Source organism: Zonotrichia leucophrys, chromosome 12, assembly GCF_028769735.1.
Source record: "Zonotrichia leucophrys gambelii isolate GWCS_2022_RI chromosome 12, RI_Zleu_2.0, whole genome shotgun sequence".
Taxonomy (NCBI): Eukaryota; Metazoa; Chordata; class Aves; order Passeriformes; family Passerellidae; genus Zonotrichia; species Zonotrichia leucophrys.
Window position 1 is genome coordinate 16,212,602 of NC_088182.1, and position 27,986 is coordinate 16,240,587.

Below are 27,986 nucleotides of genomic sequence, written 5' to 3' on the forward strand. Positions count from 1 at the left end.
TCTGGAGGAAACCGAGCAGGGTCGGGGCCGCCGAGACGCGAGACTCTCGGCACGGAGGTGGGCAAGCGGCCAAGGCCAGCCCGCACGAGGGAGGCCCGGGCCGGCGCTGCCCACACTCAGGGAGACAACGACCCTGTGGGCCAGAGCTGCACCTGCCCTCGGAGAGAGAGCAGGAGGAGGGAGCCGACACATGAGCGTGGGGCCTCTCAGTGCGCTTTATTGTGCCTGTGGAGTGGGATCAGTGTACTGGGGCACTGCCCACAGCAGGTCCTGTGGCGGTGTCCCGGCTGGCTGTGGGGATTCTGGGTCCAGCATTGCAAATGGGAGCAGCCTTGGATCCACAAGGGCCCAGGGAGCATCTGGACTGGAGCGTCTGACACTTTCAAGATAGAAACATAGGTTCACAAAATGATTTGGGCTGTAAGGAATCTGAAAAAGAATCTAATTCCACCTCCCTGCCATGGGCAGGGACGCCTCCCATGAGACCAGGCTGCTCCAAACCCCATCCAGTCTGGCCTTGAACACTTCCATGGATGGAGCAGTCACAGCTTCTCTGGGCAAATTGTGCCAGGGCCCCCACAGCTCGCTGGTACCCAGCTCCAGCAGCCTCAGCACCACCAGCCAGCTACCATCAGGGTCCTCTTGTGTCTCCCCAGATCCAGAAAATGCCAGCACCCCTGGACCCGTGTGGATCCAAGGCTGCTCCAGCCTGCAGCGTTGGCCCAGAATCCCCACAGGCAGCCCAGATGCCACTGCAGGACCTGCCATGCACAGTGCCCCAGTTCTGGCCCTGACCCCACTTCACCAGCACAATAAAATGCACTGGAGGCTCTCTCAGGCCTGACAAAAGTGTCTGGCCATAGGACCACTGGGAACAAAATGCTCTATGTCCTGAAGTTTGACCTTGTGTGGCTTCTCCTTGCTTTTAAACCCAGCCCTCTCACAGGAGACTCATCAAAATGTAAAGGTTTCTGCCTGAGAAACAATAACATTGCAGTCCTTCACTCTCCTAAGGTATTATCACAACACCACACAATTCAGTCACTCTTTCCATCTTAACACCAGACCCTGGGGCACAGTGGAGATGTAGACTGGCTGAACAATTCACTTCTGGAAAGCAACAGAATTTCTCCACTTCTGTCAATGTTTACTTGTGTGCAAATATGACAAAAATCTACTTGATACAGTTCTTGAACTCACATACAACCTTCAGGTCAGGTATGAAAAATAATCCACAATTCACACATGCATTTGGTTATAGCATTGGTGGAGCTCAAGAAATAGCCTTTTCCTAGAAACTACCTTGGGAAAGCTCTTGAACTTGGCAGATCTTCCTTCTAGTCACAAGTCTGGACTAACCCAAGATTCTGGCGTACACTGCATTGTTATCTAAGACATGGTCAAGAAACTGTCCTGACTCTTCAACTGGATCCAAACAGACTGAAGAATTTACCTGAAATGGAGAAGGGATTCTGTGTGGAAGAGGCCTGCTCCAGCTTCTGGATTGCTGACAATTTACCTCTGCCAGTGCTCCCAAGTCACCTCCTAACACACCTGAGCTTCCTCTCCTGTCAGTGAGAGTTTCTGCAGTATGGGAGGAAGCAGGTAGGGTAGGGGTGACTGAAACCTCTCCTTGAGACACCTTCTGGAAGGCCTGTGAGGATGTCTTGTGAAGGAAAAAAGGCAACCAGAGGGAAGTATAGAGCAGAGGGCATTTACCCTCAGAAGCTTACTGAGAAGGGTACTGCTTCATCAGTCCTGGTGTTCTTTAGCAACAGTGCTGTAGCACAGCTTTTGATCCAGAGGCATGAGCAGTCCCTAGGGGAAGGGAGACCAGGCTATGGGCTCGGGTGGAGTGCCCAGGCAGCTGGAATGTTTCCTCAGCCAGCATCAGAGTCCACTAGGGAACCTGCCTGGACAACAACCAGACAATGGCTCAGGTACAACCAGAATAGGGAAAAGGAATGTGAAATCCAGCCTTGAAGAATTCAGTTCTGAAATGCAATTCAGGATCAGGATAGAAACCTGGACTTCCCAGAAGTCCTACAATACTAGGTGTGTGACACTGCTGGGAGTGACTGCTTCATTCAGCTCCTGCCTTTAGAGTGTTCCCAGAGATCCTCTTTTACCAACCACCTTGCAAGCCAAACTCTGGTGCTTGGGATTTTCTCACCAGCCTTTCTGTATTTTGCTTGGCCTTCCAAGGCTGGGGCATGACATAACTCCATTAGGTAGATGCTGACAGAAGTGATTCATTCAGGGAACAAGCACCTTGGCAAGCTTGGATGTGGCACTTGGTGCCATGGTCTTGTTATAAACGGGAGCACACTCCCACAGCTAAAGTGATTTCAGCTTTTATTATAAGGCCTAAAGCTTGGAGGGTCGAGCAGGAGTGTTCCTGATGAGTGAGGATGCTGCAGAGCCGGTGCTGGATCTTCCTTTCTTGAGCAGAGATGTTCCAGATGTTCCAGGTGGAGCAGCACACGATCCCACTGGCTCGGATGCCCCCTTTTTATACTGTTTTTTGTTCCTTTGGATTGGTTTATTTTTGGATCCTTCATTTGCACGAAGGTTTAAGGCGCTCGATTGGGCCATTACAGCTCTGTCCAGGCTGGCTTGGAGGGTGATGCACTTTACTTAGGTGTAATACGGTACACTGAGTACCGTATTTCTTATACCTACTCTTTAACCGCTTTTACAATATAATAACTAAACTTTTTAACAGTACATGCTTAGCAATTATGAACTATTTTACAACAGTTTCTAACCTATTTTTGACAGTCTGGTTGACATGGTGGTGATCAGTCACAGGTTGGACTCGATGATCTTCAGAGGTCCTTTCCACCCTGAATGGTTCCATGATACTGCGGTGAGGTGTCCCCTCAGGGAGAAAGAAGCCTTCAGTTGGTACTGCAGCAGCCGCGCTGGGGAACGGGAGCCGCAGCCGGGGAACGGGGAACAGGGAACTGAGATCGGGGGTCGGGCACCGCCTCAGCGCTCTCCCGTGCCGGGGCCGCCCCTTCCCTGCAGCCCCCGGGGCGCGGCCGCCCTCCCGCCGCTGTGTCGGGGCGTGCTCGGCCTCTGCCTCCTCTTCCTGCTGGCCGCTGGTGAGCGCGGGATGGTGCGGGAGCGGCGAGCGGGGGTGCCCCGGTGCTCAGGGGGGGTTTGGGGGCTCCGGCGTCGCTTTCGGAAGCGGTGATCACATTCCCCGGGGAGGCCCGGCCGAAGCCCCCGGCGTGGGGAGCCCCAGGCTGCGAGCTCGGCCCCCTCAGCTCTGCCGCCCGTGCCGGGGCGGGGACTGAGGAACGCGTGATTTTGGGGGCTGAGGAACCTTGGTGTTAGGGGCTGAGGAACGCGTGGTTTTGGGATCTGTGGAACCGTGATTTTGGGAACTGTGTTTTGGGGGCTGCGGAACCGTGTTTCGTGAGGCCGTGGAATCGTGTTCTGGGGGCTGTGGAGCCGCGGTGTTGGGGGCACGTGGTCCCGGCGGCGGGAGGTGCCCACACGCGCTCAGCTGTTTTGGCGCGCATTTGGGTTCGTCGAAGGAAAAGTTCTGCTGAGGGAAAAGTTCTGCTGAAGTTCCGTGGGTTTGTTTTGAGCCGTGGTGTCTGCCAGCAGTGGCCTGATGATAGGGGCTGCTGGTAACTAAGGTGAGGTAATGATGTAGTGAAGTGGCTGCGGGTTATTCTTGAAGCATCCAATCAAAAACCTTCACCTTTTCACCCCCGATACAGTAACTTCTTCCCATTTACTGAAAGATAGTATAAACACTTAAGTGCTTAGTGATGATATCATATAAAAAGCATGCTTGCGTAAACTTGTTTGATGATTGTGTTCATTCATCAAATGCTGTTATTGATTATCGGGTTTTTTTTGCAGCAGCCCTATTGGTTGCTGATTTGTTATTGTGCTTAGAGGATGGGCCGTGTGGTCTTCCCCAGTTTTGTCATTAGAAAAAGCGGATGTGATCACAGAACTTAGCTGGTGGGGTCTCAGAGAAGGAGAAGCACTCTTTGTATTTTATATATCAGTGGCATCACTTGATCAGAGAGATCAAATTCTGCCCAAACCTGTGCAGAAAAGTTGCCTGTGATACACAAGAAGACATTTGACTTGGTCAGAGTAATCCAGGATCACAGTTTGTTCGGGGGCTGAGCTGAAATCAGTGTGGCTGACATTGTCAAAGTTTTATCTGTAAGTACTTACTTATCTGTAAGTATTTCAAGGTTTGAGCACCAGAAGAAGGATTCCTTAAGCTGACTCACCACCAAGGTGCTATAGCTGTAACTGTGTGCAAGCTGCCCTTGAATAAATAGGGGTGGAAGTTAGTGCTTATTGCAGTGATTGGGGACTGGAAGGGAAGAGTCTGGCAGCTCTGCTCTTGAGATGGAACTTGGTCAGTTTAAAGGTTTTGTGTGGTACTGATGGTATGAAATCATCACACTGATGCCCTGCGGGATAGGAGGAACCCCTCAGTAACCAGATTGTGTTGGGTTGGATGAGGGCTGTTCTCAGGTAATTCAAATAATCGAACCATCAGAAGACCGACTGGGGGAAAAAGTGCCATCAGTTGATGAGCTGGAGAATTCAGTCAGTTGAGGAAGTCTCATGGATGCCACAGCTGATGGAAGAAGAGAGGAACAAAGCAGAGGCACCAGATTATTCTTTTGTGTGCTGGGCCCTGGTTGGCTCAGCTCAGCCACCTGAGAGCTGGCCTCGGCCTTTGGTTTTGCTCGCTACTTTATTGTGCTGAAGTAGTACAGTTGAGAGATGAAGGGAGGAATTTTGTTGGCTGCCCTGCTGTGTAATTTCACAAAGTATTTTGGAGTTGGTTTAGCTACCTGCCATTTCCTTGTTAGGGACAGAGGAAGGAGGGAGGAGTCAGGTGTCATTAGGTGTCTGCAGAAAAAAAAATTGATCGACCACGTGTAAGCATATGTAAAGCTGTAAAATGTACTGCGCTTTTATATAAACAAAGTTCCTCTTTGTTTCTATTTAATGAACCTCCATATTGAAACCCCTAGAAGATTTTCTTCTTTTTATCATTGGCTGTGATGCCTAAATATTTTTAGCTTTTATGTATTTTTCATGTATTTGTAACATTGTAGGCTGTTTGTACAAAGTTTAACTTGTAGTACTTTTCCTGTCCTCCTTCATAGTATACCAAACCCTTACTAATACATTCTTGAAATACATTCTGTTTAGTCTTGCCTTTAGTGTAGCAAGGACACTTTGTTTTGCAGCCTGTGTTGTAGACACAGTAAAGTGTAGGGCTGAAAAAGATTGAGGGGAAGCTCCAATGGGGCAGAACCCAGGGGGAAATTACCTAACCAACTGCTCTTCTTACTGGACAGTATTTGTAGGTACACTAATCAATCTTAGCAAAACTGTAGAAATACTGTATTGTGTGTGCATATCACCATATTGTGCTCTATTAAGGCTGTCAATTGAAGACTTGCATTTATATTATCATTTTAACGCTGTTTGGAAAAGTTTTGTGTTTTATTCCAGGCAACAGTATTCAGGTATTTTTTGATGCTGGAGGGTGAAGACTGAATTTTCAGATGTTCAAGTCAGTTTACATACTGTCTTTGCCTCTTTTTGTTTGCTTTCTCTGAACAACTACACCTAAAGGAATTTGAGTTTTTGGATGGAGTGTGGTTTAGGAGCAAGATATCAGGCTATGTCTTGATAGGAAGGAAAATGATGAATAGAAACCAGCTGACTGCAGAATTTGTCACTGAAAAATGAAGTAATACCCTTCTTGGGAAATGACTTTGCTTAAGCTTTGGGAAGTATTTTTTTGTGGCAGTTAAAAGCTTTTAATTTGCCATTCTTATGGTGCAGTTCCTCAGGCTTGGGAGGGCAAGGACAGAGATAACAGGCAGTCTCTTAAGGAGTGTGTCAGCCCAATGCAGTTCTGAGGTGTGGGATGTTCCCTAAGGGATCCATCCTGGTACATCCCCATTGATTACCACTGGAGCTGCACCAGGTGATGCTTGCAGTGGGAATGCTGCTGGACTGATTTTAGTTCTAAGAATCTGTTGTATGATATCTCTGTTTTCTGCAATGGATTATCAGGATTAGGATTTTCTGTGAAGTAAGCAAAGCAACAGGTACAAACAACCAAGTCACAGGGAAATCCAAACCTACAGTGAACACAGTGGTGTTGCATCTTTTCCATCAAGTCAAATCTCTAGGAAAATGTAACATTTTATTCTAACTGATTTTCGGGCCTTTTGGTATTTTTAACATTTTTGGCAACTCATGTTGCTCTTTGAGTCTTTACAATAATTTGGTAGCTTCTATCAGATACAGTGAAGAAAGTAACAGCAGCATCTCATATTTTTGTGCAGTTTAGTGCTTATGCCTGTGTGAACATTTGGATAGAGGTGCTTAGTGAAGATGAGCTGCTCTGCGTGTCTGACGTGAGTATTTGCCTCTACTATACACAAAAGGAAATTCTTGGTTTGTAAGACCTGACCCAAGTACTTTCAGCATATTTAAATGTTAATTTAGGTGATCTGATTGGGATGAGGAAAAGACTTTGTATGATTATTCCTTTACTTACTAACAGTTGGTTTGTAACTCTTCTCAGTTCTGGGTGAGGATTGTCAGGCATATATTTTGTTATTTTGGTGAGGAACAACTTGCACAATCCTGTCCTGATTTCTGCTGTAGATCTTGTCTGGATCGACACTGCTGCTCTAATGTATTCCTGAAATTTGATGAACAAAAATTCCAGTGCAATCAGCTTAATGAAAGTTATTGAGGCAAAGTGAATGTATACTACACATTGCAATTCTGTCATCAAATTATAAAAACATAGTGTTTAATGGTTAAATCTTCCTAAAGGACCTTTCTCTTCTAGATCTCTATCAGGGATCTACATTAATGCTTGTTACTTAACTGTAAAAAGGGAACAATGAGCTGGATAAATTAATGCATAAACTGATGTGTGTCTTCTTGATAATTTTCAAATACTTTGTTTAATTTTTCTGAAGGTCTCCTGATGCAGAAGACCCTCTGGAAGCTTTAAAGAATCTTGCCGAGAAAATTAGGTAAACTGCATCCACCAACTGGTTGGGATGAAGCTTTAATATGATTTTGTTTTTACCTTTGTGGGAGGGCTTCAAGGCCTGATACAATATGCATTGATGCTTGTTAAAATGATTGTTGTGTCAGTATTACCATATCATGTGGAAAGTCCTTGTTATTGAAAGCTTAACTTCCCACTTTAGGATGCTCAAGGACACCAGAAAGGTACCACTGGTACCTGCTCCGGATGGGGAATGTTACCAAGGGAAAGGCATCCCAAAGAGCAGAGAGGACAGGCTCTAAAACCCCCTTTTGTGGAGTTATTACTGTAGTCACAGAGTGGGTAATGTGGAAAATTGCCAGGCTTGCTGTGGAGAATGAACGAGGCTGGTTGAGCTCACACCTGAGCTGAGCCACTTGCTTGTCTTGCCCCTGGCTCAGGCAGGGCTTAACCACTGCAGGGTGTCTGGGGTGAAACGCTGGCCTGAGCTCCATGTTGTTGTCTCTGTGGAGCACAGCAGCCACATCCCTGCAGGGAAGGTGAGCATCACTCCCCTTACCCAGGCAAAGAGCACTTGTTCAAAGTACAGAGCTGCTCCTTGCAGGCCATGGTGATGTGAGTTGGAGTGTGGGAGCAAAGACTGTCAGAGATCCTTTAGCCAGCTGGAGGACACTGTGACACTGAAATGTCACACTTTGGTTCAGTTTGACTGAAGGTAGCAGAAACCCTCTTAAAATTGGTGTTTGGTTTTCTCCATGTAGAGCATGAGCATATGGCCCCACTTGGTGGACAAATTGCTGTGCTTGCTCCTCTCTCCTCCCCAGAGCAGGGATGCCTGTCAGAGCATACCTGAGTGAAACTAAGCGTAGTTAGTGGAGAAGGTGAGCTTAGTAAAAAGCTGTATTTGTTGATTTTTGTTGTTAATCACTGACTAACTTTAGCTACTTAGGGCTAATGCAGTAAATGCATTTATCTACAGCTGCTGCAAATCTATGTATGGTTTATTTGGTTTTGGATGTTGCAAAACTGCCTTGGAACAGTGCTGTCAGGCTATTGTCAAATCCATACTTTTAGCACCAGAGGCAACAAAAAGAATCTCTTCTTTTAGTGTACATTACCTTTCATAGGCACTTGAAACTTGGCTAGGCAACTTTAATAAGTAATAAATTCCATTTTTTGACATGAATTCTCTTGTTACAGGATCTCTGAGTCGGACATATTTCAGGATCCTGATTTGGACTTTGGCCCCGGGTAAGCCATGCAAGCTTTTAAAATGGGATTTGTGTAGAGATTCTTCATTGTGTAATCAGGACATGTGGACCTGGTGGTGCTAGGTTAACAGTTGGATTCAGTGATCTTAAAGATCTCTTCCAGCCTAAACAATTCCATGATTCTGTGCTGCTAGAATACAAAAATGGAAATACTACTTTGTGTCTTAAGAGTGTGGAGCCCTCAAAATCCGTGTGTGTGTTGGAAGCAGAGACATGAGGAAGAAGGTGGATGTTGCTATTTAGAACATAACAGTCTCTGTATATGATAACCTGCATCCTCTCTGCTGAACAGAAGGTTGGAGCATTGCAGAGTCACAGATATTGGCTGGAAGGACTCTGAGATCCAGTCACCCTCTGCAAGGCAGGCACTGGAGCAGGACACAAGTTCCAGTGTGACTTGAATGTCTCCAGAGGGGACACCCCACTCACTCCCTGGGCAGCCTCTTCCAGGACTCTGCCATTCTTAACATAAAAAACTTCTTCCTCACAATGAGGTGGAACATCCTCTGTTTTAGTTTACTTCTCTGTGCTTTGTACTCTTAGAAAATCCACAGTGGCTCTGGAAGAAAATCTGCTTTTGTTTGAAGTACCTCCTTGGTGTTCTAGCATCTTTTGCAGTTTCTATCAATATTTCTCCATCTCTTTCAATCTTGGGAAGAAGTAAATTCCTTTAAGCCTATATTGGTGATGACAGGAAAAATGTGTCAGTTTTTCACAGTGCAGAAGATGATGAAGGGAGGGCAGGGATTAATCACAGAATGTTACAGGGTTGGAATGGACATTAAGGATGATGTATTATTCCCTGCCGTGGCCAGGGACACGTGTCCCACTTACTGAGGGCCTATCCAGCCTGGCTTGAACACTGCCGGGATCGGGGCATCCACAGCTTCCATTAGCAACCTGTTCTAGTGCATCACCACCCTGACAGTAAAAACTTCCTTCCTTAGCCAACCTAAATCTCCCCTCTTTCAATCTGTACCCATTCCTCCCTGTGCTGTCACTCCAGTTCCTGACAAAGAGCCCCTCTCCTGTTCCCTGTAGCTCCTTCAGAAAGTGCCGGCAGGTGTCCACACGAGCTTCTCCTCTCCGGGCTGAGCAGCCCCAGCTCTCCCAGCCTGTCTCCTTATCAACATCGTGCACATCTTATCAGCACTCCTGGACTCGCTCCAGCACTCCCTGGCCTTGCAATGCCGGGCAGTGCCGGAGCTCTGGCTCTCGGATGCCTCCGGGCAGCTTTGGGCGCTGGGGATCGCGGCGGTGCCGGGGCTCCCCTTTAAGGGGCGGTGCGGGCGCCGTGACGTGCGCGGGGCCGGGCGGCGGGCGCGGGGCCGGCGGCGGCGGCGAGCATGGGGTAAGCGGCGGGGCTCGGGGCTCGGGACGGGACCGACAGCTGCACAGGGAGCCCGCCCGGCCTTCCCGGGACCTCCGGCAGAGCGGGCTCGGTAGCGGCTGCCAGCGGGGCCGCGCTGTGTTAGTCCGGGCACATCCTCACCGGGGGAGGAAGGAGCCGCGCTAAAGGCGATGGGCACGGGCATGGGGCTGTGAATGGGGCACGGGGATGTCTTGGAGCCTTGGTGTCTTCGACAGAGAGGAGGATTTAACGTAACAAATATTTTGGAGGAGGGATGCCCCTTCTCAGCTAGGCTGATCTTGTGTCTTCAGATGTGTGGTTCCAGTACAGCCTTATCTTGAAGTCTGCTTGCTCTTGTAAATGACAGAAAAAAGCATTTAGGAAGGAGCAGATAAATTGTTTTAATTATCTTTGTTTTTAGCTGTGGAATGTTTTAAAAGACAACCGTGGATGTCTCAGCTTAAAAAGAGACATTTCTTCTTCCTTCTCTTTTCCTTTTCAATTACATTGCAGCTTTGAAAAATTAGTGTTGTGCAAAGGCCTCGATCTGACATCAAACTTCTTGTGAGGCAATTTTATTAGAAAGGTGGTAATTACTCATAGGAATACTGTCCTTTAAAAGCCATCTGGATATGACTCTGAAGGAAAACCATGTTAGAACTTTCCAAAATGACTTATGACTGAGCTGTCCCATTTAGGGTGTTTCAGTACTGGGAATTTCAGTGAGTGGCACTGTCTGTGACTACAACCAGTGGGACACCAAGTAGTTTTTGTTTGGTTACAGACAGTGCCTGGGATTTGGTGTTGTGTATGTTGAGGTTTCTGTGCTTTTTTAACCAAGTAGTAAGCTGAATTCCTTCTGGAGAGCTGTACTGCTTCCTTGCCTGCAAGGTATACTCCACCCTCTCTCTCTCAGTGCCAATTTTTTTAAAAAGGCAGGTTTTGCCTTGTTTCTTGATGACTATGTTAGTTTAATTCTTCACTGTGGTGAGAGAAGGGCTGATGTCAGAATATTTCTTTGTATCTCCAACAAGATGAGCGTTCTCTTTGAACAGTTTGTAACATGACAGGAAACAAAAAGGGCAACTTCCTTTAGTGCCCTGTTCTCTCTTAGGAGTTACAAATACTACCTTTGACACTGCCCTTGAGCAGGAGGTGATGTTTTCCTGGCCTTTTGGGTCAGAAAGTGTTTGGTTCCCCATTCTTGCATCAGGCTGATTTCTAGATCGAGTTGCCACCCTGGCACCCTGCTCACAAATCCTGTCTTGTTAAGAGAACTTCCCCTTTCTGAGGGTGAGTTACAGACTACCTGTGGACTTGCCACTGGACTCTGTGGTCTGGGTGTTTCTTCTCCCTGCTTGGAAATCCTGCCACAATTACGCCCTAATTCTAAGGACAGGGTTAGGGAAGGGCTACTGGTGGAATGTTTGTTCTTTGGTTTCATGCCTGGCAGAGCAATTTCTAGTTTGTCTGGACTTTTGCTTATTTTGCTGTGTTTATTCTGAGGTCTTCTGCAGAAGTGCAAGCAAAGCACCAGCTTTCAATAGGTTCCTTTTTAGTATCATCCTTTGATATTAATGTCTTTCAGTATTTATATTGAGTATCAGGTGCTGTTGAGGCAGGTGTGCATTTTGGGCATTTCACATTGCAAGTGGTCCATATGCTGTAATCTTTGGACATTTCAAAGACAGTAAATTACACTCCATTAGAGTGTGTTAATGATGCACTTCTAAGTACTTGAAAGCATTTTGCTTCCCAGAATGCTGCATTTGGAAGCAAATGGAAGCATTCTAGGAAAAGTATAAAAGTCAGGATTAACTCAGATTCAGGCCTTTTATTTTGTTGATCAGTCCTTAAAGATCATGTGGAGCTTTTAGGTCAGGGTGTAGGCACAGGTTTCATAGTGCTGAACTTTATACATTTGTCACCATTTTTCCTTGACCATAAGTGATTTTTCCAATTTCTCCTGCTAGTGAATGTGTTGTGGCAAAGGTTTACTGGAAGATATTTCAGGATTTTCCCCCCCATTTTAATTGGATTACTGAGTTTTCCCCTGCTTTACTCTGCTTTCAAAGATGGATTGTGAGTAGTAAGGTTAATTTAGTTGGTTTCCCCTTTTCATTCTGCTGTACGTAGTATTCTCATTTTGGGAAACTGTGGAAAAAGCAGAGCACTGATTCACCAGGTCAGAACTTGTTATTATTTTCATTGGTAGTGTGATTACTTAGCCTTGGTATGCCGATTTTCCAATAGTGACCCTTACTGGAAAAGGAAATTAGATGACTCATATCCACAATTCAACTAATTGTGAAGTATTTGAGTGTTTAAGGAGGTGGAGCAGTTCAGAACATCTGTATCAGTTCCAGAAGAAAATAATGTCGTTGGGGCAGCTGATACTGGAAACAAAACCTCACATTGTCTGTGTACACAGTTAATTTGTGAATCTCTGTGTCTGAATGAATTTCTGCCTGTAAGTTACAGCAGGTTGTGTAACAGGTACAGTAATGCCTGAGGCAAGGCTGTTCCTCCTTATGAGAAGGGGGGGCAGAATTTCCATTTTCCTGGGAAGCTTTGGCCAGCAGAGACAGACCAGCCCTGCTGGGTGGGGATGTGCTCATTTGGGGTTTGAGCCATGTTGTCTTGTGGCTTCCTTGTCCTTTGGTGATACAGAGAAAATCCATGCCTGGTTGGAATGTGGCATCTACAAGAGGCTGCTACATGCTAACATGGCAAACCCAGCTCTTTGTAACAGTGAAAGATGTGATTATCCTGGTTTTCTATGTCTGGTTTAGATATTTTCAAGCCCATATTTTCTCCACAGACAAGGTCAAAAATGATATTGAACTATGCCCTGATTCTTCTCCCCTGCTATCACACTATCAGGGACTCCAGTTTAAACTTTCTGGTATATTTGGATATTCCAGGATCTGTAATAGGTAAGAAAGTAAATAATGAAGATAATTACAGAATCACAGAATTGTTAGGGTTGGAAGGAAGCTCTGGAGATCATCCAGTCCAATCCCCCTCCAAGGCAGGGTCACCTGGAGCAGGGTACACAGGAATGTGTCCAGGTGGGTGTGGAAGGTTTCCAGAGGGAACACTCCATGAAAATTGGGAAAAAGCTTGCAGAAATGTAAGCAGTCTCTGTTTAATGAGCAGAGGATTTCTTTTCCAGTGCTGGTCCTTGATATTTTCTGTAAATAAATGAGTTAAAGTGCATCCAGCCTGTTCTGTGAGGCTCGTGTTCAAGCACAGGCTAATCTCACTGAGGAACGTAAGCTTCTTGCCTGGAAACAACTGAGACTTGGATTTAAACTACTTAAAGAAATGTTTCATGCTTTTTACTAGCCTGAAGAGTAAACATCAGCTTGCACAAGTAGCAGTGGGAACTTGCATTGCCTTTGGTTTTGTGTTCAGTGTGTTCTTGGTGCAGAAACTGCCTGAAGGCGGCAGAGGGCTCTGAGCTGAGGTCTCTGCTGCTGTAGGCACTTCAGGTTTCGTTTTCTCAGAAAGCAGGCAGGAAGGAGAGGTTGAAAAATGCTGCCCTGCTGCAAGAGGCAGATGTGCATGGCTGGGTTAGTGTGCCCTGCTAACCACAGAGGGCTGGGTGACAGCAACAGCCTGAGCACACAGGGGCACAGCAAGATTGATCACTTGGATTCTGTGCAGGAGTTCATTTTCCTGTGCTTTGTGCTTCACTGACTGTAGCTACCTAGCAGGGTGGAGTGTTCCCTGTGCCTGTGGGTGTTCCTGTGCCTCTGTGTAACTCTGAAAAAACAGCAAATTTTTAACATACAAGCTGGCTCTGGAGAGAGCTTGTGCAAGAGGTTGCAGGTAGGGTAAGATCCTATAGCCCAAGAAACAGAGAATCCTTTAAAAACATGTTTCAAAGACCATGATGGCTATTTATTAGAATCTGTAAAAATTTGAGCATTTTGAGCACCAACTCTGCTTTTTCATATACTGCCATAAAAAAAGTCATGGCCTGAGGTGTAGCTGGATACATTTGCCACAGGTTGTGTTTGTAGATGTATTATGGAAGGAGGAGAATACCCTCAAATTGCCCAGCCTTTTAAAACTGCAGCTGTAGGGTCTTCTGTGAAATAAACAAATTGGTTTCATTTCAGGAAATTACCAATTGTGTAGACATTGGCCTTTTGACAGAAGCTTTGTATTCAAAACATTTTATACCATTAATTTTTGATGTGATACACCTCTGTTTTTATTAGCATGATCTCTGGCTCTCAATTCCACTGAGAAGTAAATTTAAAAACCTCCTTTTGTTTTTTTTAGGGTGTGAAAGGCACTAGTCACCAGAGTCACTTTTGTGACTCTTTGGTGAAGGTCTCATTAATAATCAATGCCATTTAAAAGAATGGTTGGCCAGATGTGACCTCTGCAATGGTCTGTTCTTGTTTGTACAGTGTTGGATTTTCCTTGATGATCCTTGTTGTGCTGACTGATATTCCAGAAGAGAAGGGGAATGTGGGGCAGGATGTCTCTTCATAGCAGTGCAGGATAATTAATTGATGTAATTCAAACTTTGCTCCTGCCTGAACACAGTATTTGGAAATTTTATATATGTGATGATAGATGAGTAATATGGGTAAGGAAGAAGGTGTGTTTCCTACAAAAGCTGGGTTATGAGGCAGGCAAAGCAGGTGGGTGTAACCCAGTCCAAACTTCCTTTTACTGCACTTCCAGTCTGTTTGGCAAGTCATACACCAGGTTTCAATTTGCCAGGAAAAAAAAACTTTAACTCTTTGGCCAAGTTAGTTTCTAATTAGTTGTTTAAATCTGCTTCTAGAATTAGTATGATACTGGCAGTAGCAAATTCATAATATTGCCATTTTTGTGGGGAAGTTTTTTTTGTAGCACTTAATTTTTTTGTTTGGAGGTTTTTTTTCAGTTAAACTTGTTCTGCTAATTCAGTTAACCATCTAAGAAAAATCCTTCCCATTGCCAAATTTGAATTTGGGTGTGGGGGTAACATCCTGTGTCCTTGAAGTGGGTGGTAGGAAGGGAACTGACTCATGTTGTTTGCCTTAAATATCTGTAATCACTCTACATTCTCTTTTTGCCACTAAAGGAAAATTTGAAATTTATTTCCCACCTGCAGAAGCAAATGCCTTTAATTCTGTTTAAGGGCAGTTTGTATGCTGAGTCCAGTAGACTGAAAATTATCTGGGGCTGCAGTGTTAATTCTTGCACTGCTGGTGAAAGACTTCAGTCCCTCTCAATGCAGCCTTGACTTTTCCCCTTGGTATGTGCATATTTTAATGCATCAGTTACTTACAGAAATTACTCTGTTTTCTACAAAGTGTACAATAATAGATTTCCTGGCAAACTTCACCAGAAAATTGTATTTTTAGGATGTATTACAAAGGGATTTATATACATAGACATATTTGGTACAAATGCACTCTTTAAGGACCAAGAAAAGATGCTTGTATACATATTCCATAATAACCTGTTGGATCAGGGTGTCAGATGTCTGAGTAAGACCACAAACTACAGGAAGTTCCCTCCCTGCCACTTTCTCTTAAAGGCTGCTTAAGAAAACGTTGTGCTAAACATGTTATTTTTAAAAAATTGAGAATTAAAAAAAAAAAATGTAAATATAATATTAAAAATAGTAGTTAGCTTAATTCCAGTAGGTCTTTGTGTATAAAATTGAGGTTTATTATTTTGGGCTTAAAGTAATCCACATCACATTCCTCTTTGCACAAACAGCTAAAGGCTCCATTCAGCACATATTTAGCAAACTTCTTCCTGTAAGGTTCTCACCTTCTCCTTTCTGTAGCACTCTGGCAATTGCAGTTTCTTGCTTCCCATGGCATTATTGTTGTTTTAGCTCGTTTCTCAGGGCAGAGCTGGGTCCCTGGGCTGTGCTCAGTTTGGGCTCTGGGGATGCAGCCCAGGGCTGTTTATGCTGCAGGTAAACAATGGGCTTGTTTTGCTGGGGCTCCCCTTGCAAACTCTCCTTTTGGGCTACCCAGAAAGAATTATGGAAAGTAGTGCTGAGTTTTAGGGTTTTTCATTTAATCTGTGTCCCTGCTAGAGCAGTTTGCAGTCAGTGATGGCTTGAGCTGGTGCTGCTCTGAGGGGTTTGTCAGAATAAAGTGAAAAAACCCTTTTCACAACATTAAGGGACTGAACCCCTTAATGTTGAACCCCTCTGAAGTGCTAATTGAGTTAACATTTGTCTGAAACACCAGACATCACAATTCCAATCCACACTTCACTGCATTGCAGAGCTCCTAAAATGACTTTGCACTTTCTGAAAGCTGCCAGTCTGATGAAACAACCAAGATTTTGCAGAATTGAAACCACGCTGCCCAGTCTCAGGCTGCCTGTTGCCTGCCACAAGAATCACTTGGAAACTTCCTGATCATGCAGAGATCCTGTTCTGGGGAGGTGGCCAAGGCTGCACCAGCAATTACTGTGATTGCTCCTGCACCAGGAGGCTTCACTCTGCTCTGGGTTCTGATTGTCTGCTTGTGCTGAAGCTCCTGGCTCTGCTAAATTAGGCTGCTCCCTCTTGCAAGTGTTAAAATCAGGCTGATGTTTCCCTGTGAGTTTGCTTTCTGAGCAATAGTAAATTATTTTCGTTTCATCTTTAGGAAAGTGATTCTTATGGTTTGAATTTTTATGCTAAAACATTCAACTGAGCAAGTGTGTTGCTAATTAAGTTGTAAAAACTAATCCCTCTGAAAGGCTCAAAAAAAAAGCCTTATTTTCCTGCTGAACTTCACAGGCAGTATGTGGCAATGGATGGCTGTGACTGAAATGTTATTTAGGCATCTCTGTCTGGGGACTTGTTTGGGCCTGCCCTACACCTGAGTCAGGGAATTCATGTGGATATTTTCCATTTCTGGGAACTGGATCCTTTTCTGGAGCACTAAGGAATGACATGCATATACTCATTTTTTTATTTTACTTTTAGGAATGGCCTAAATGATCTTTTGAAGTCTTTCCAGACCACCCTGTGTTACAGCCATAACTCACTATTTGTAAATGTTTGTTTTGAAAAGTGCCTTGCCAATGTGTTTCTCGAAGCATGGAACAAATCTTGGAATAGATTAAAACTTGCACAATAAAAAGGCTGCTTAAGCTAATTTTTCATTACTAGGTGGTCTCATTGTTAATTTGGATATTTTTTTCTCTTTTAAGACAAAATTTTTGGTGTGTCCTACTCACATGAAGGCATAGATATGTGAAAACTTCCTTTGTATCAGCTTACAAAATGGCACTGACTTAAGTGATTCAAACTGTTAAGAGTTAAAAATACATTTCTGGAATCAAAACTTTGATATTTGCTTTAAATAAACTCTACATTTTTTTTCCATTTGACTGTTCAAGATCTCCAACATGAACAAATGCCTTGAGAATTAACTTCTACAAATAGTATTATTTAGATCCTGGTCTTGGTTCTCACATTTTAATATGTCTGTTGCATTTCTGAAAGGGGTAAAATAGGCAAGTGACTCCTTTTATGTGAGCTGATAGATATAGTGAATAATTAGCTTTAAAGGTGAGTCTGAGAGACATTCTCATTACAGATACACTTCAGTGGTGAGAGGATGGGGTAGGAAGGAGAGAGGTGGTGATAGGAAAGGGCAGGGTGTTATCTCTCCATTTTTATAAATGGAATAAATCTCTCCCTATTTGCTTTTCTGTACATTTTATGAGAAGTTGTAGTTTGTCATTGCTGCAATAAAACCGCTGTTCAGTTCGATTTTGTTTTTTATGAAATCATTGGCAAAAGTTCACTTTCCTGTGAAGAGAAAGAAGCAGGAAATGTCAGTGAATGAGCTCAAGCTGTTTATAACTGGGCTTTTTTTAGCCTATGGTATATAGAATGTGGGAGTCTGGCAAGCTGGATGTGACTGACGCCAGCAGAGCCCTGCACTGCTGCTGTGGCCACCCTGGCTGCTGCACTCTGACGTTTGTTTGCAGAAGGCAGGCTCAGGTGTGCTTTTGGTTTCGTTGGCCTTTGTTTTCTCATGGTTTGTCCGGTTTTCGGCTGTTTGGATGGCCTGGAAAGGCCCGGGGTGGCCTTGGGGCAGCCGCGTTTCAAAGGACGAGAAGAGGCTTCAGTTCTTCTTTTGGTCTCTGTGTTTATTAATTGTTTATCTAAAAGATTTTCTTTCGGCCTGACAGAGCTCTGCTCAGCAGCCAGCCATGAGGACACTCCCTGCCCTCTGGGCAGTCACCTATCTTTATACCCAAAGTTACATATACAATATTTATCATTTTTCCCCAATACCTTTCACCCTTATTGCCCGGTGCACTTTTAGTAATGACCAATCCCAAAGTGCCACCATCACCACAGAAGATGGAGGAGAAGAAGAAGAAGGACAGGACACGCCCCAATTCCTCCATCTTACTTCTCTAAACCCCCCTGTACAGAAATCCTAAACCCTGTGTCTCACCCTCTAATTAACCAATCCCTTCACCATTCACCCCGGTGAAACCCTCCTGTCCTCATACAGGTGTCGTCTCCTGTGTAGGATCAAAGTCCAGCCACCAGACACTTCTGGAACATTCCAGGACTCCCGAGCCCCCCAAGGGTGCTCTCGGTGACACCTCAGTCCTGAGGTGCTGAGATCCCACAATGGTTAACCATTCAGGGGAAGGATCTGTAAGCAACAATCCCTCACGTTTCTTTTTCATTTATGTACAATGCTAATGGTAATTAAATTATCATTTAGTGTGGATATGGTTTATTACAAGTATTTTAGGGCCCTTTAGGCAGATTCAGTAGGTGAAAGCAATCAAATGAAGCAATTTTTGTCTAAGAAGGGACTTGGCACACTGCAAGGGAGTATTTATACAGCACCTGGAATATCTTGTCTCCTAAAGGTTACAAGGTTCACTGAGTATATTGAGCACCATTCTGACTTCACTTGACCATCATCCATTAGTGGCAGCCCTCCTGCACCTTTTTCAGTAGTGGGATATCACTTAAATGCTAAAGAAATGCTGGGACCAGTACTCCTTGGGCAGTAAAAAAGATATTATTACAGTAAGGTAGGGACTGACCATGCAGAAATTCCAAAAGAGTTGTCAATAAAAATACTTAGAAAAAAAATATTTTTGAAGAACTCTAGTGTGGAAAGAGAGTGTTGATGGCATGAATTACAAGTTGACAGCACTTACTGTTTTTTCTGTAAATGTCTCTATTTTATGCTGTTCTAAGACATTAGCCTGAATGAACCCAAGTACTGGCAGGAAAATTATTATTTATCACCTGCTGTGCAGTAGGTGATAAAAATGCCTGCCAGTAACCAGTTGTTGCACTCCTTAAAGAACTGAGAAGAGCTAACTCCTCTCTGTTATTTGACCTGCTGGGCTTCTCTGAACATTTATAATTTGGTCTGCAGCAATCAGACAGTGTTTCAGTGGGCAGGAGTGGATCCCAGTGTTTGCACACACAAACACAGAACTCCACCTGTACACCTGACACACCTGCACCTCAAACATGTGTCTGCATTTAACCCTTCAGAAGATGGGTGCAGAATGTCCTGTCCTTGTGTCCTGGCTGTGTCATTTTGCCAAGGAATAAGTGATCCAAATGCACAGGGTGTCTCTCACAACTTGGTGAAGATGAGGACGTGGTGTGTTGGCTTTTTAACTTTGCTTTTGTTGTGTTCCTTATTAGAGGTGGCAAATAGGAGATATCTGCTTCATTGAGCAGAAAACTTTATTAAAAACAAACAAATGGAGCCCATGGTCAGTGTTTTTGTCTGTTGATGGCCCTCAGCTTGGCTGCAGGTGGGCTTGTGCTGTTTTCTCTCCTTGTATCAGAAATTGATTTGGTTGTGAAAGATGATGGGGCTGTTCCAGTTTCCTGCTGTGCTCAGCAATTTATTATGAGTAAATATTTCTCCACTTTCTCAATTTTTCTGGTGTCTTTGATTCTGCCCAGCCTTTGCTAAAGTTCTAAGAAGTTCATTGTCTGTACAAGTGAAGAATTTTAGTTGTCTTTGTCAGCCCTAATCTCTTTCCTTGACACAATAATTTCTTAGCATAGTTCACTACAAAGAAGGTGTTTTTCCTTTTCTGGGGAAAAAACCCAAGGAAGAATCTGGAAAACTTCTTTGCTTTGTCTGTGCTGCTGTTGCTGGAGAATAGCTGTGTATAAAGGAAGCAATGTCAGCTTCCCCAGTGAGAGAGCTCTGTCAGGGTTGGTCCAAAGTGGAAACAAGAGAAAAGAAAAAGCTCTTGGCTCCTGCACAAGTATCAGAAATTGCAGTTGGCATTTCTTGTCCTGCAGTTTCTGAAGGTGTCTGTTGTTTGTCACAGGTGTTCTTGCTGTTTCCTGAGAACGTTGGAATCAGGATTGTGATTCAGTGTATGAATCCACTGAGTGCAGTTCTCTCTCTTTTCTTCCTGTCTTGAAATCACATTTGTATTTTGCTTTTTACACCAGGTTGGAAAGAAATGGGATTATTTGGATGGTGATGAGCTGGCTGTGAGCTTACTGTGCTGAAGTGAAGATAATGCTCATGAGGATGGGAGGGCACTTAAAGCTGGGTGTTTAGGAGTGGGGGTTTGGGTCAGCATCTCAAAAATGCTCTGGGCAAATAAATGGGGCAAAACATGCACGTGTTCCTCAACACATTGTTTTCACCTTTACATCCTGTGGTTGTGTTGCAGTAATCCATTTATTTTCCTGCAGTGTCTCTGACACTGTTACTTCAGGAGGCTGCAGCAGTTCCTGCTTCCTGTATCCCATTCAGTACTCCATGGTTGTATCCACAGTGCTTCACAAAATCAGGGCTCAGTCAGATACAGTTACAGTTTCATAAAGTCATTGTGTTTGACTCAAGCTTTTTCTTCTACCTTTTGCAGAAACAGAATAAAATTGATGCACCCTCTCTTAAGGTGAAAGAATGCATTTTAAATTGAGCCTATTTGTCAGTGCTCAGCTTACTAAGGGTTAAGTTGCTCTAGAAGACACTGAGGTGAGATCTTTTAAATTTGGGCTAGGGCAAAGCATTTTGCAATTCTTTTTGTTAGTTTTTTAACCTTCCAGTTAGCATCACTGATACTCAAATGCAATTTTCACTGGGTGTTTTGGTGGGTGTTTGATAGCCAAGTGAAAATTGCTGGATGCAATGGAGATGTTTTTTTCTTTAAAGCTGTTAACAGGAAACTGAGCTGGGGAAAAAAACCAAAGAGAACTCTGTAGCCAAAATCTCTACCAACAAACAAAAACAGGATGGATGTGAAAATGGCTCTCTAGTCTTCATTTTATAGCTGATTGTTCTTTAAAACTGACTTCCTGCAATTGTTCCCAAAACCAATGCATGGTGTGTTTTCTAAGAAAGAAGAGTGCTGGAGACTTTGGCTTCCATGGAAGATGGGCTTTATTGATTTCAGACAGTAGGAAACAGATAATGTCATTTAGCACTTTAAGGGGATTGTCACTGGCTTTGCTGTGATATCTTTTCTGCCCTGTGTGGTAAATAGAACTTGTAAAGCTTTGAGAGGTGACTGGTTTTGTCTGCCTCCATCATTTGGTGCTCATCACAGGAGTTAAAGCTGTTGTAATCTCTGGTCTTCCCATAATAAATGTGGGAGTTTTAGGCAGTGTTTCTGTGTCCCATAATGTAACCTGGCATACTTGCTATTGCACTAAAGTCAGGATTTCAGTTCTTCCTAACTGTGTGAAACATGGATTCTAAAATAACGGTTTACAGAGGCCAGGAATCTGTTCAGGGCTGAGATTGTCTTGAGTTTGGGACTGGGATGTCTTAGGGAATGTGGGAAGAACTTGCTGTCACCCCAACAGGTGGGGTGCTTCATTATGGGCTTGCTCTGAGCCTGTGTGTTCACACTAAAACAACAACAGTCACAGACTAAAATGAGAGGGACCAGAGACCCCTTGTCAGGGGTGGTTCAGCTCCCCTGCCTCAGCAGACCTGACCTCCCTCAGCACTGCCTTGCACAGTTGTTGGTCCAATAAGGACTGAGAGATTGGAGGTAGAGCAATGTGTTCTCTGCAGGTTTGGTTAAGGAGTGACTCTTACCAGTTCTGTGGTCTCTGTCTTGCAGTTTTGGAACCCTCATTGCCATTGGAGTTACTGTTTTTGCAGTGATTGTTGTCACTATTATTCTGTGCCTCACCTGCTCCTGTTGCTGTCTGTACAAAGCATGTCGACGACCACGCCGTGAGTAGCTCTGGATTTATTTTCTTCTTCACATCTTTGAAAAAGATTTTTTTTTTTATCCCTCCTGGAAAATTGTGTTCCTATAAGAGGTGAAAATACTCTGCTCAGAAGTTGCAATACCTAAATATTAAAAATCAGCATTTAAGCACTTCAGAATGTGAGGTTGCAGAGGGATGTTTTGGAGTATTTTCTGAGCATTTAGAAGTTCTCTTCCATCCCACTGTGTGGGGGATCTGGTGTCGCAGAGAAATGAGGACTTTTGTTGGGGTCGAGCTATTTGTCGGTGAGGGGAGACTCAGACACTCAATATGAGTGATAAGCAAATTCTGTTTATTGAAGAGAGCATCAGACACTTATACAGCGAGTAATAAGCTTATGAATATTCTGTAAGCCAAGCAATCTATTGGTTAAACTATACTATTAACTCTTCTTCATTCTTTAGGGGTTACATCTCTCTTTTCTCATGTTTCTTTCACTGTTTGTTATTACTACCACAGCTAGGCCTAAGGACACTGCTATCTGTGCAGGTGCAGGACTTGGAATTAGCCATGGTTTTGTACTTTTCCATTCTCTAGCAGCTAAATTCCCAACAATCTGGGAGTTGTTGGGGGTTTTTCTTTAGGGACCACCAGCACTAACCATGTTCCTTTTCCTTGCTGTAGCTGTGGTGACCACTGCCACCACCACCACTGTGGTTCACTCTGCCTATCCCCAGCAGCCTGCAGTGCCACCCAGCTATGCAGCAGCTCCGTACCAAGGCTACCAGCCCGTGGCTGTGCAGCCCCAGCCAGGCATGCCCGTGGCTCCCTACCCTGCCCAGTACCCTCCTCCTTACCCCACCCAGCCTGCAGGACCCCCAGCTTACCATGAAACTGTGGCAGGTAAGGCAGCACCAAGTGCTTCTCATCTCCTGAACGGCTCAGAGACAGCTGCTCTGGAGCAAATCTTCTGTTATTTACATTTATTATTGTCTATGGCTGTGTTAATACAAATGTAAACAAATTTTGTAAAGCTCAGGTTGTGGTGGATGATGTTATTCACCCTGGTGGAAATTTCCCTCTCACTGTTTCTGTGTGAAGCATTGCCAGAGGAGGTGTGAGCTGGAGCTGTATGGCAAAGTTTGGCAATGTGTAGGACTGTCAGCAGATCCAGTAGAACATTTTACTAATTCAGCTGACATTTAATATTAAAATCAAAGTCAATTAACATACATACATACATATATATGCGTACATGAGTTGGATGTTTCCACATTCCCTTTCTAATTTAGTATCTGTGAGCTCTATTCTATAGGAGCATGTAGTGACAGGACAGGGGGGAATGGATTCAAACTAAAGGACAGCAAGTTTAGATTAGTTATTATTATATATATATATATAACTGGTTATTAGATTAGTTATTAGGAAAAAATTGTTCACTGTGAGGTTTGTGAGGCCCTGGCACAAGTTGGCCAGAGAAGCTATGGACACATCAGAAGTGTCCAAGGCCAGTTTGGATGGAATCCTGAACAGCCTGGTCTCATGGAAGGTGTCCCTGCCCATGACAAAGGCATTGGAAGGAGAAGTCTGTTGACAACTTGCAGTTAGAATTATCAGAATCTTTTTTCTTCAGCTTTCCTTCTTTCACAGCATTGTTTTCATGCAGCCTTATTGTTGCAATGACTAATTCCCATTTCTGCTGGTAAGAGCTGTTCTCTGAGCAATTGGCTCCAGACTGCTCAGAGAGACCAAAACTAAACTTTTACCTGTAGGATCTTGTTCTCTTACAAACCTCACTGGTCATCCTTTTAAATAACAAAGTATAGTCCTGACTAGTAGATAATGCCCTTAGGAAGTAACTTCCAGGACAGCTTGGATATAAAATGGCTTTTCATGGTGTGAAAGATTTGCAAACAGTTAGAAATTGTACATTAATAATGTGCAAACCAGCCCCACATGTGAAAACACTGACTTGGCAGGAGTGTTGACTCTGTTTTTCTGTTATAAATGCCAAAGAAGCTGTGGGTTTGACAGGATTATGCCAAAGTGCTTTGGCTTCATCTTTTTCATATGAGGGAGCCAATAAATTAGTCATTTCACTTCTCCTGCTCTCTGGTTTCTCAGGCTGTTGGTGGTTTTTAGTTTTAAAACAGTTGTTTTGTTTTGGGTTTTTTGGATTTTTTTCTTTCTGGGAACACACCAAGGCACTTTCAGTGTTGGCAGCTGAAAATGCCTCCCAGTGAGAGTTGTTCCCTTCATTTCTCCTGCCTGTTAACCAAGGGCAGGCTGTTAATTATGTCATGGGGAGAATACCTGCTCTGCCACACAGGAGCCAAGCCCACTCACTTTACAGATCAGCACAAGATAACCACACTTGCACTTTCCAGGGATCTGCTCAGGTGCTGCTTGAACAAACTTGTGCTGTTTGACAGAGCTGAAAATGGAGATGCCACTTGAGAGCAGCTTTTCTCAGAGCAGTAGAAAATAAGAATCTCTTCCAAGGGATGCACATCTGCTATATAAGTCAAACTCTTTCATGTGCTCAGTAGTGGTGGGATTTTTTTTTCCCTTTTATGTTACTTCCTTAATTAATTTTTTGACACTTAGCAGGAAAGCATTTTCCTTGCAGGAATCCTAATATGATTTCTCTAGTCCTTTTACCAGTGTTTTGTTTTTTTTCCTCAGCACACTGTCAAGTATATCCTCTTGTATGTGCACCCCTTACTTCCACTGGCTCTTTTTTGAGCCAGATCTGTTCCTTTTATTTTAGGCTGGGTTCTCCCCTAAAGGCTGCTCATGTACACTCAGCTTCAAAAAAGCCCCAAAGCCAAAAAGAACAAAAGTTTTTGTGCCCTTACTTCTGAAATGCAGATGTTTTATGACAAGCTGTTTTCAAGTCCAATTAAGATGCTGGCTAGGATGAACCTCTTAACTGTGCACTCAAAACAGAAATTGCCATTTTATATGTAGAGTTCAGAATGTACATTTTACAAATCTGTTTTTTTTCTTGTGTTTTGCTTTTGCAGCTGGTGCTGGAGCTCCTTACCCCACCCAGCCCCCTTACAACCCTGCTTACATGGATCCTCAGAAGCCCACCTATTGAAAAGCTTCTGCTGTGCTTCTGCATACAAAACTTTTCAAAATATCATTTGTTCTGTTTACACCATGCTCCTGTACTATATTTTTCTGGAAGACAACAATTTTGTGTTAAAGTAGAGTGAAAATCAGTTCAGTATCTTCTTTTTTTTAATGCTCCAAGGAAGGAGTATTTTTCTTGCAGAAGTTGATTTATACCTCAAGCAAATACAAAAAGAGATTTTGCTCTAGATCCAATGAGAGAAGCAAGAAGAAAGAGTATTTCATAAATACACAACCACAATACCATTTGCTGTGCAGTAATTTTGAGAGGAATGGTCTAATATGAGCATTGTCAAATACCCAAAGCTGTAGCAATCTTTTGCACAGTATTAAAATGTAAAATCTTAACCTCTAAGAAACTACCTGATACATGTTATGTAAGTTCTGCCTGTTTTGAAGCTACTATTGTTAGGTAAGCTACCATTTAATACATTTCATTTATCATTCAAAAGGGAATTTTCCTTTTTTGCATCACATTTACCTTTGGTAAGAGGTAGTACACCATGTTTAATTGCCTTTGAGCTAGTTCTAAATAGCATGAGTTGGTTGTTTCCTTGTTTTCTGTCCCAATTTTAAGGTTTATAAACTGTGCCTCCACTGGATGTTATAGCTAGAAATCAACAGACACTCTGCCACTTAAAGGACCAAATAGATCAAAAGCTGAAACCCTGAAAATTCTCCATAGAAGTTATTGGATGAGTATTTTTTGTTCAGCTAGTATTGGACAAACTTAATTGAGCTTGTTGATGAGTTTGGAATTAAAATCAGCCCCTTAATGACACATTAACAGAGGTACCTTGGCAGCCTCATCACAGAGAGGGAATTCTTGTACAGGAGGGATGGGATATCAGCAGAAGATTGGGGTTTTCAAATGCTCAGGGGTTTTCCACTGTCTCTAGTGGGAACTGTAGGTGGCAGGAATCTAAGAATTAGAGATCTTTATAAATCCAGTCTGCATTGGAGTAACAGTGTGCTGGGTGAGGGGCCACAGTGAGCATTAACCTCCCCTTTGTCTTTAGCATTCCCAGAAAGCTGAGCAGAATGAGAAGTCAGGGAAAGGAAGGATTTGTCACAGGCAGGTAATGTATTTTTATTTAAGAAGGTAATGCCTTCAGTCATGAAACATCTGGAGACATCTCATGGCTGTTAACACTGCTGGGGCTTTAGGCTTATGAATCTTTCATTGCTCAAACAAATAAGGTGGGGGGGTTTTTTCACTGTCCTCAACAATTCTGTCTTTTCCAACATTGAAATGCAATTTGTTGTTAAGCCTCATAGAACTATGTAGTTATTTGCATGTATCACTGTGACATAATCACTGAAATAATTTTAACATATTTTTTACACTGATTTAACTTTTTTAGAGAGGCCATTGAGCCATTTGCCCTGTCATTCTATGTTTGGGGTATATTATTGTTTGGTGGCATTGTTTTACCTCACAGAGTGGGTGGAAGTTGCTGTTGTCAAAGGCAGCCTTGTTCCCCTTCCTGATTTTTTGAGTCTATTTCTGGATTATTCAGATTTTTTTTTTAAGAAAGTTTTCAGGGCATTTCAAAAGACACTTGTTGAAAGTTTTTACACTGGGGTTCATGACAACCTGTGCCCCTCTGTTACACCTCTCTGAGTGTTGAAGTTAATAGCATTAAATGGTGCCAAGAGGCACTTACAGAGCATTTATCTGTGTATCCTGTGTCTGTGTTCCTCCTCTTTCCTGCCACATCAGCTGAGAAATTGGGCAAAACTTCCTGACACTGTCAGATGTTACGTGGGACCAACCAAAAAGGGATGGTGTCTTCTGTATGGAGGAGGAAGTATTGCCTTAGAAATCTGGAATGTTTCTGTGGGAGAGCACTGAGGAACTGCAGAAATAAATCCCATGCTGCAGATCCTACCCCTGGTGCTTATTCATGGAGAAGGAGGGCAGAGATTGTTCCAGCAGCTTTGTTAGCCTGTGTGGAGCCAGGGAAAGCCCAGGTACAGCACCCACTGTGGGGTTCCTGAGGTTGTCACTGTGCCCTGCTCTTCTGTCCCCACCTGGTGTGACAAAGGGAGCAGTCACAGTGTCCTGCTTGGGTTGTGAGAGGGAAATCTGCAGTTTCATGGCAGGATGGCTCAGTCCTCATCCCTGAGCAGATGGGAGCAAAGGAGGCAGCAGTAAGGGACATTCCCAAATAGGAGGCTTTGGGTGGAGGTTGTACAGACCAAACAGATGGTCCTGAATTGCCACTGCTCTCTGTGGGAGATGAGGGTTAAGGAGCCTGAAAATTGACACCTTTCCATCAGTGCAAATGATGGCTATGTGCAAGTGAAGAGATCAGTCATTAATGTACAAGCAGCTGCCTTAGCAGTACTATTACTAATTCACTTACAAAACTTACTGAAAGAAGAGAAAATGGTCCAGTTCAAAATTAATCAGATTGTGATTAATTTCTTACTGTTAGTGCATTAATCATCATTAACAATGAGGTGTAGGACCAAATTTTATTTGGTTCTTGCCCTGCAGCCTTGTTGAAGCTTGTTTTCAGATACTGACGAGAATGGGATGGTTACAGAAAAGATGGAGATGATGCAGAAGTTTTCAGTTTAAGCACTGCTGATGTGTCAGTCCCAGTAGCTGTTGCCTTCACATCACACTTGTTCTCCACAGTGCTCTAGGGAGGGGGGAGGGAGCTAAGACTTTAAATGTTGATATATCTTTTTTTTTTTAATTCTGTAAGTGCCTTTGTTTCAGAAATGTTATGTGAAATTAAAGACAGTAGAATATTGAATTTACTAGATAATCATTGTTGCTTTTGTTACATACTGTAACCTCGCTTTGTATGTTGTTTGTAGGTTCAACATAAGTATTCAAACCAAATGGCATAAACTCTATGCACCTTTGTAATAAATTCAGTGTTTGAAGTACATTCTGTCAACTTGGTTTTCTTAGCCTCATTTTGAGTATTATTTAGGGGTGTGTCTGCAAAGCTACATTTTCCTTCATGTGTTTGACAGCTGGTGTTAGTGAGTGTCCTTCGGGTCACATTGTAT

At 43.6% G+C, this 27,986-nt stretch overlaps 1 protein-coding gene across 3 annotated transcripts; it reads left to right on the plus strand.

Moving 5' to 3' along the window:
- The first annotated feature begins 2,871 nt into the window (after window positions 1–2,871).
- On the plus strand, window positions 2,872–27,862 carry SHISA5 (shisa family member 5). 3 transcript variants are annotated; one of them, XM_064724198.1, is made up of 7 exons: window positions 2,872–3,107; window positions 6,357–6,428; window positions 7,005–7,061; window positions 8,240–8,290; window positions 21,725–21,840; window positions 22,503–22,721; window positions 24,845–27,862. In XM_064724198.1, exons 2-7 carry the CDS (start codon window positions 6,406–6,408, stop codon window positions 24,919–24,921), a joined length of 543 nt encoding a protein of 180 aa, XP_064580268.1. In that variant the 5' UTR covers window positions 2,872–3,107; window positions 6,357–6,405; the 3' UTR covers window positions 24,922–27,862. The 3 variants fall into 3 exon arrangements, with proteins under 3 accessions (XP_064580268.1, XP_064580269.1, XP_064580270.1); XM_064724199.1 differs by lacking the exon at window positions 2,872–3,107 and adding an exon at window positions 3,618–3,650; XM_064724200.1 differs by lacking the exons at window positions 2,872–3,107; window positions 6,357–6,428; window positions 7,005–7,061; window positions 8,240–8,290 and adding an exon at window positions 9,611–9,661.
- Window positions 27,863–27,986: the final 124 nt, after the last annotated feature.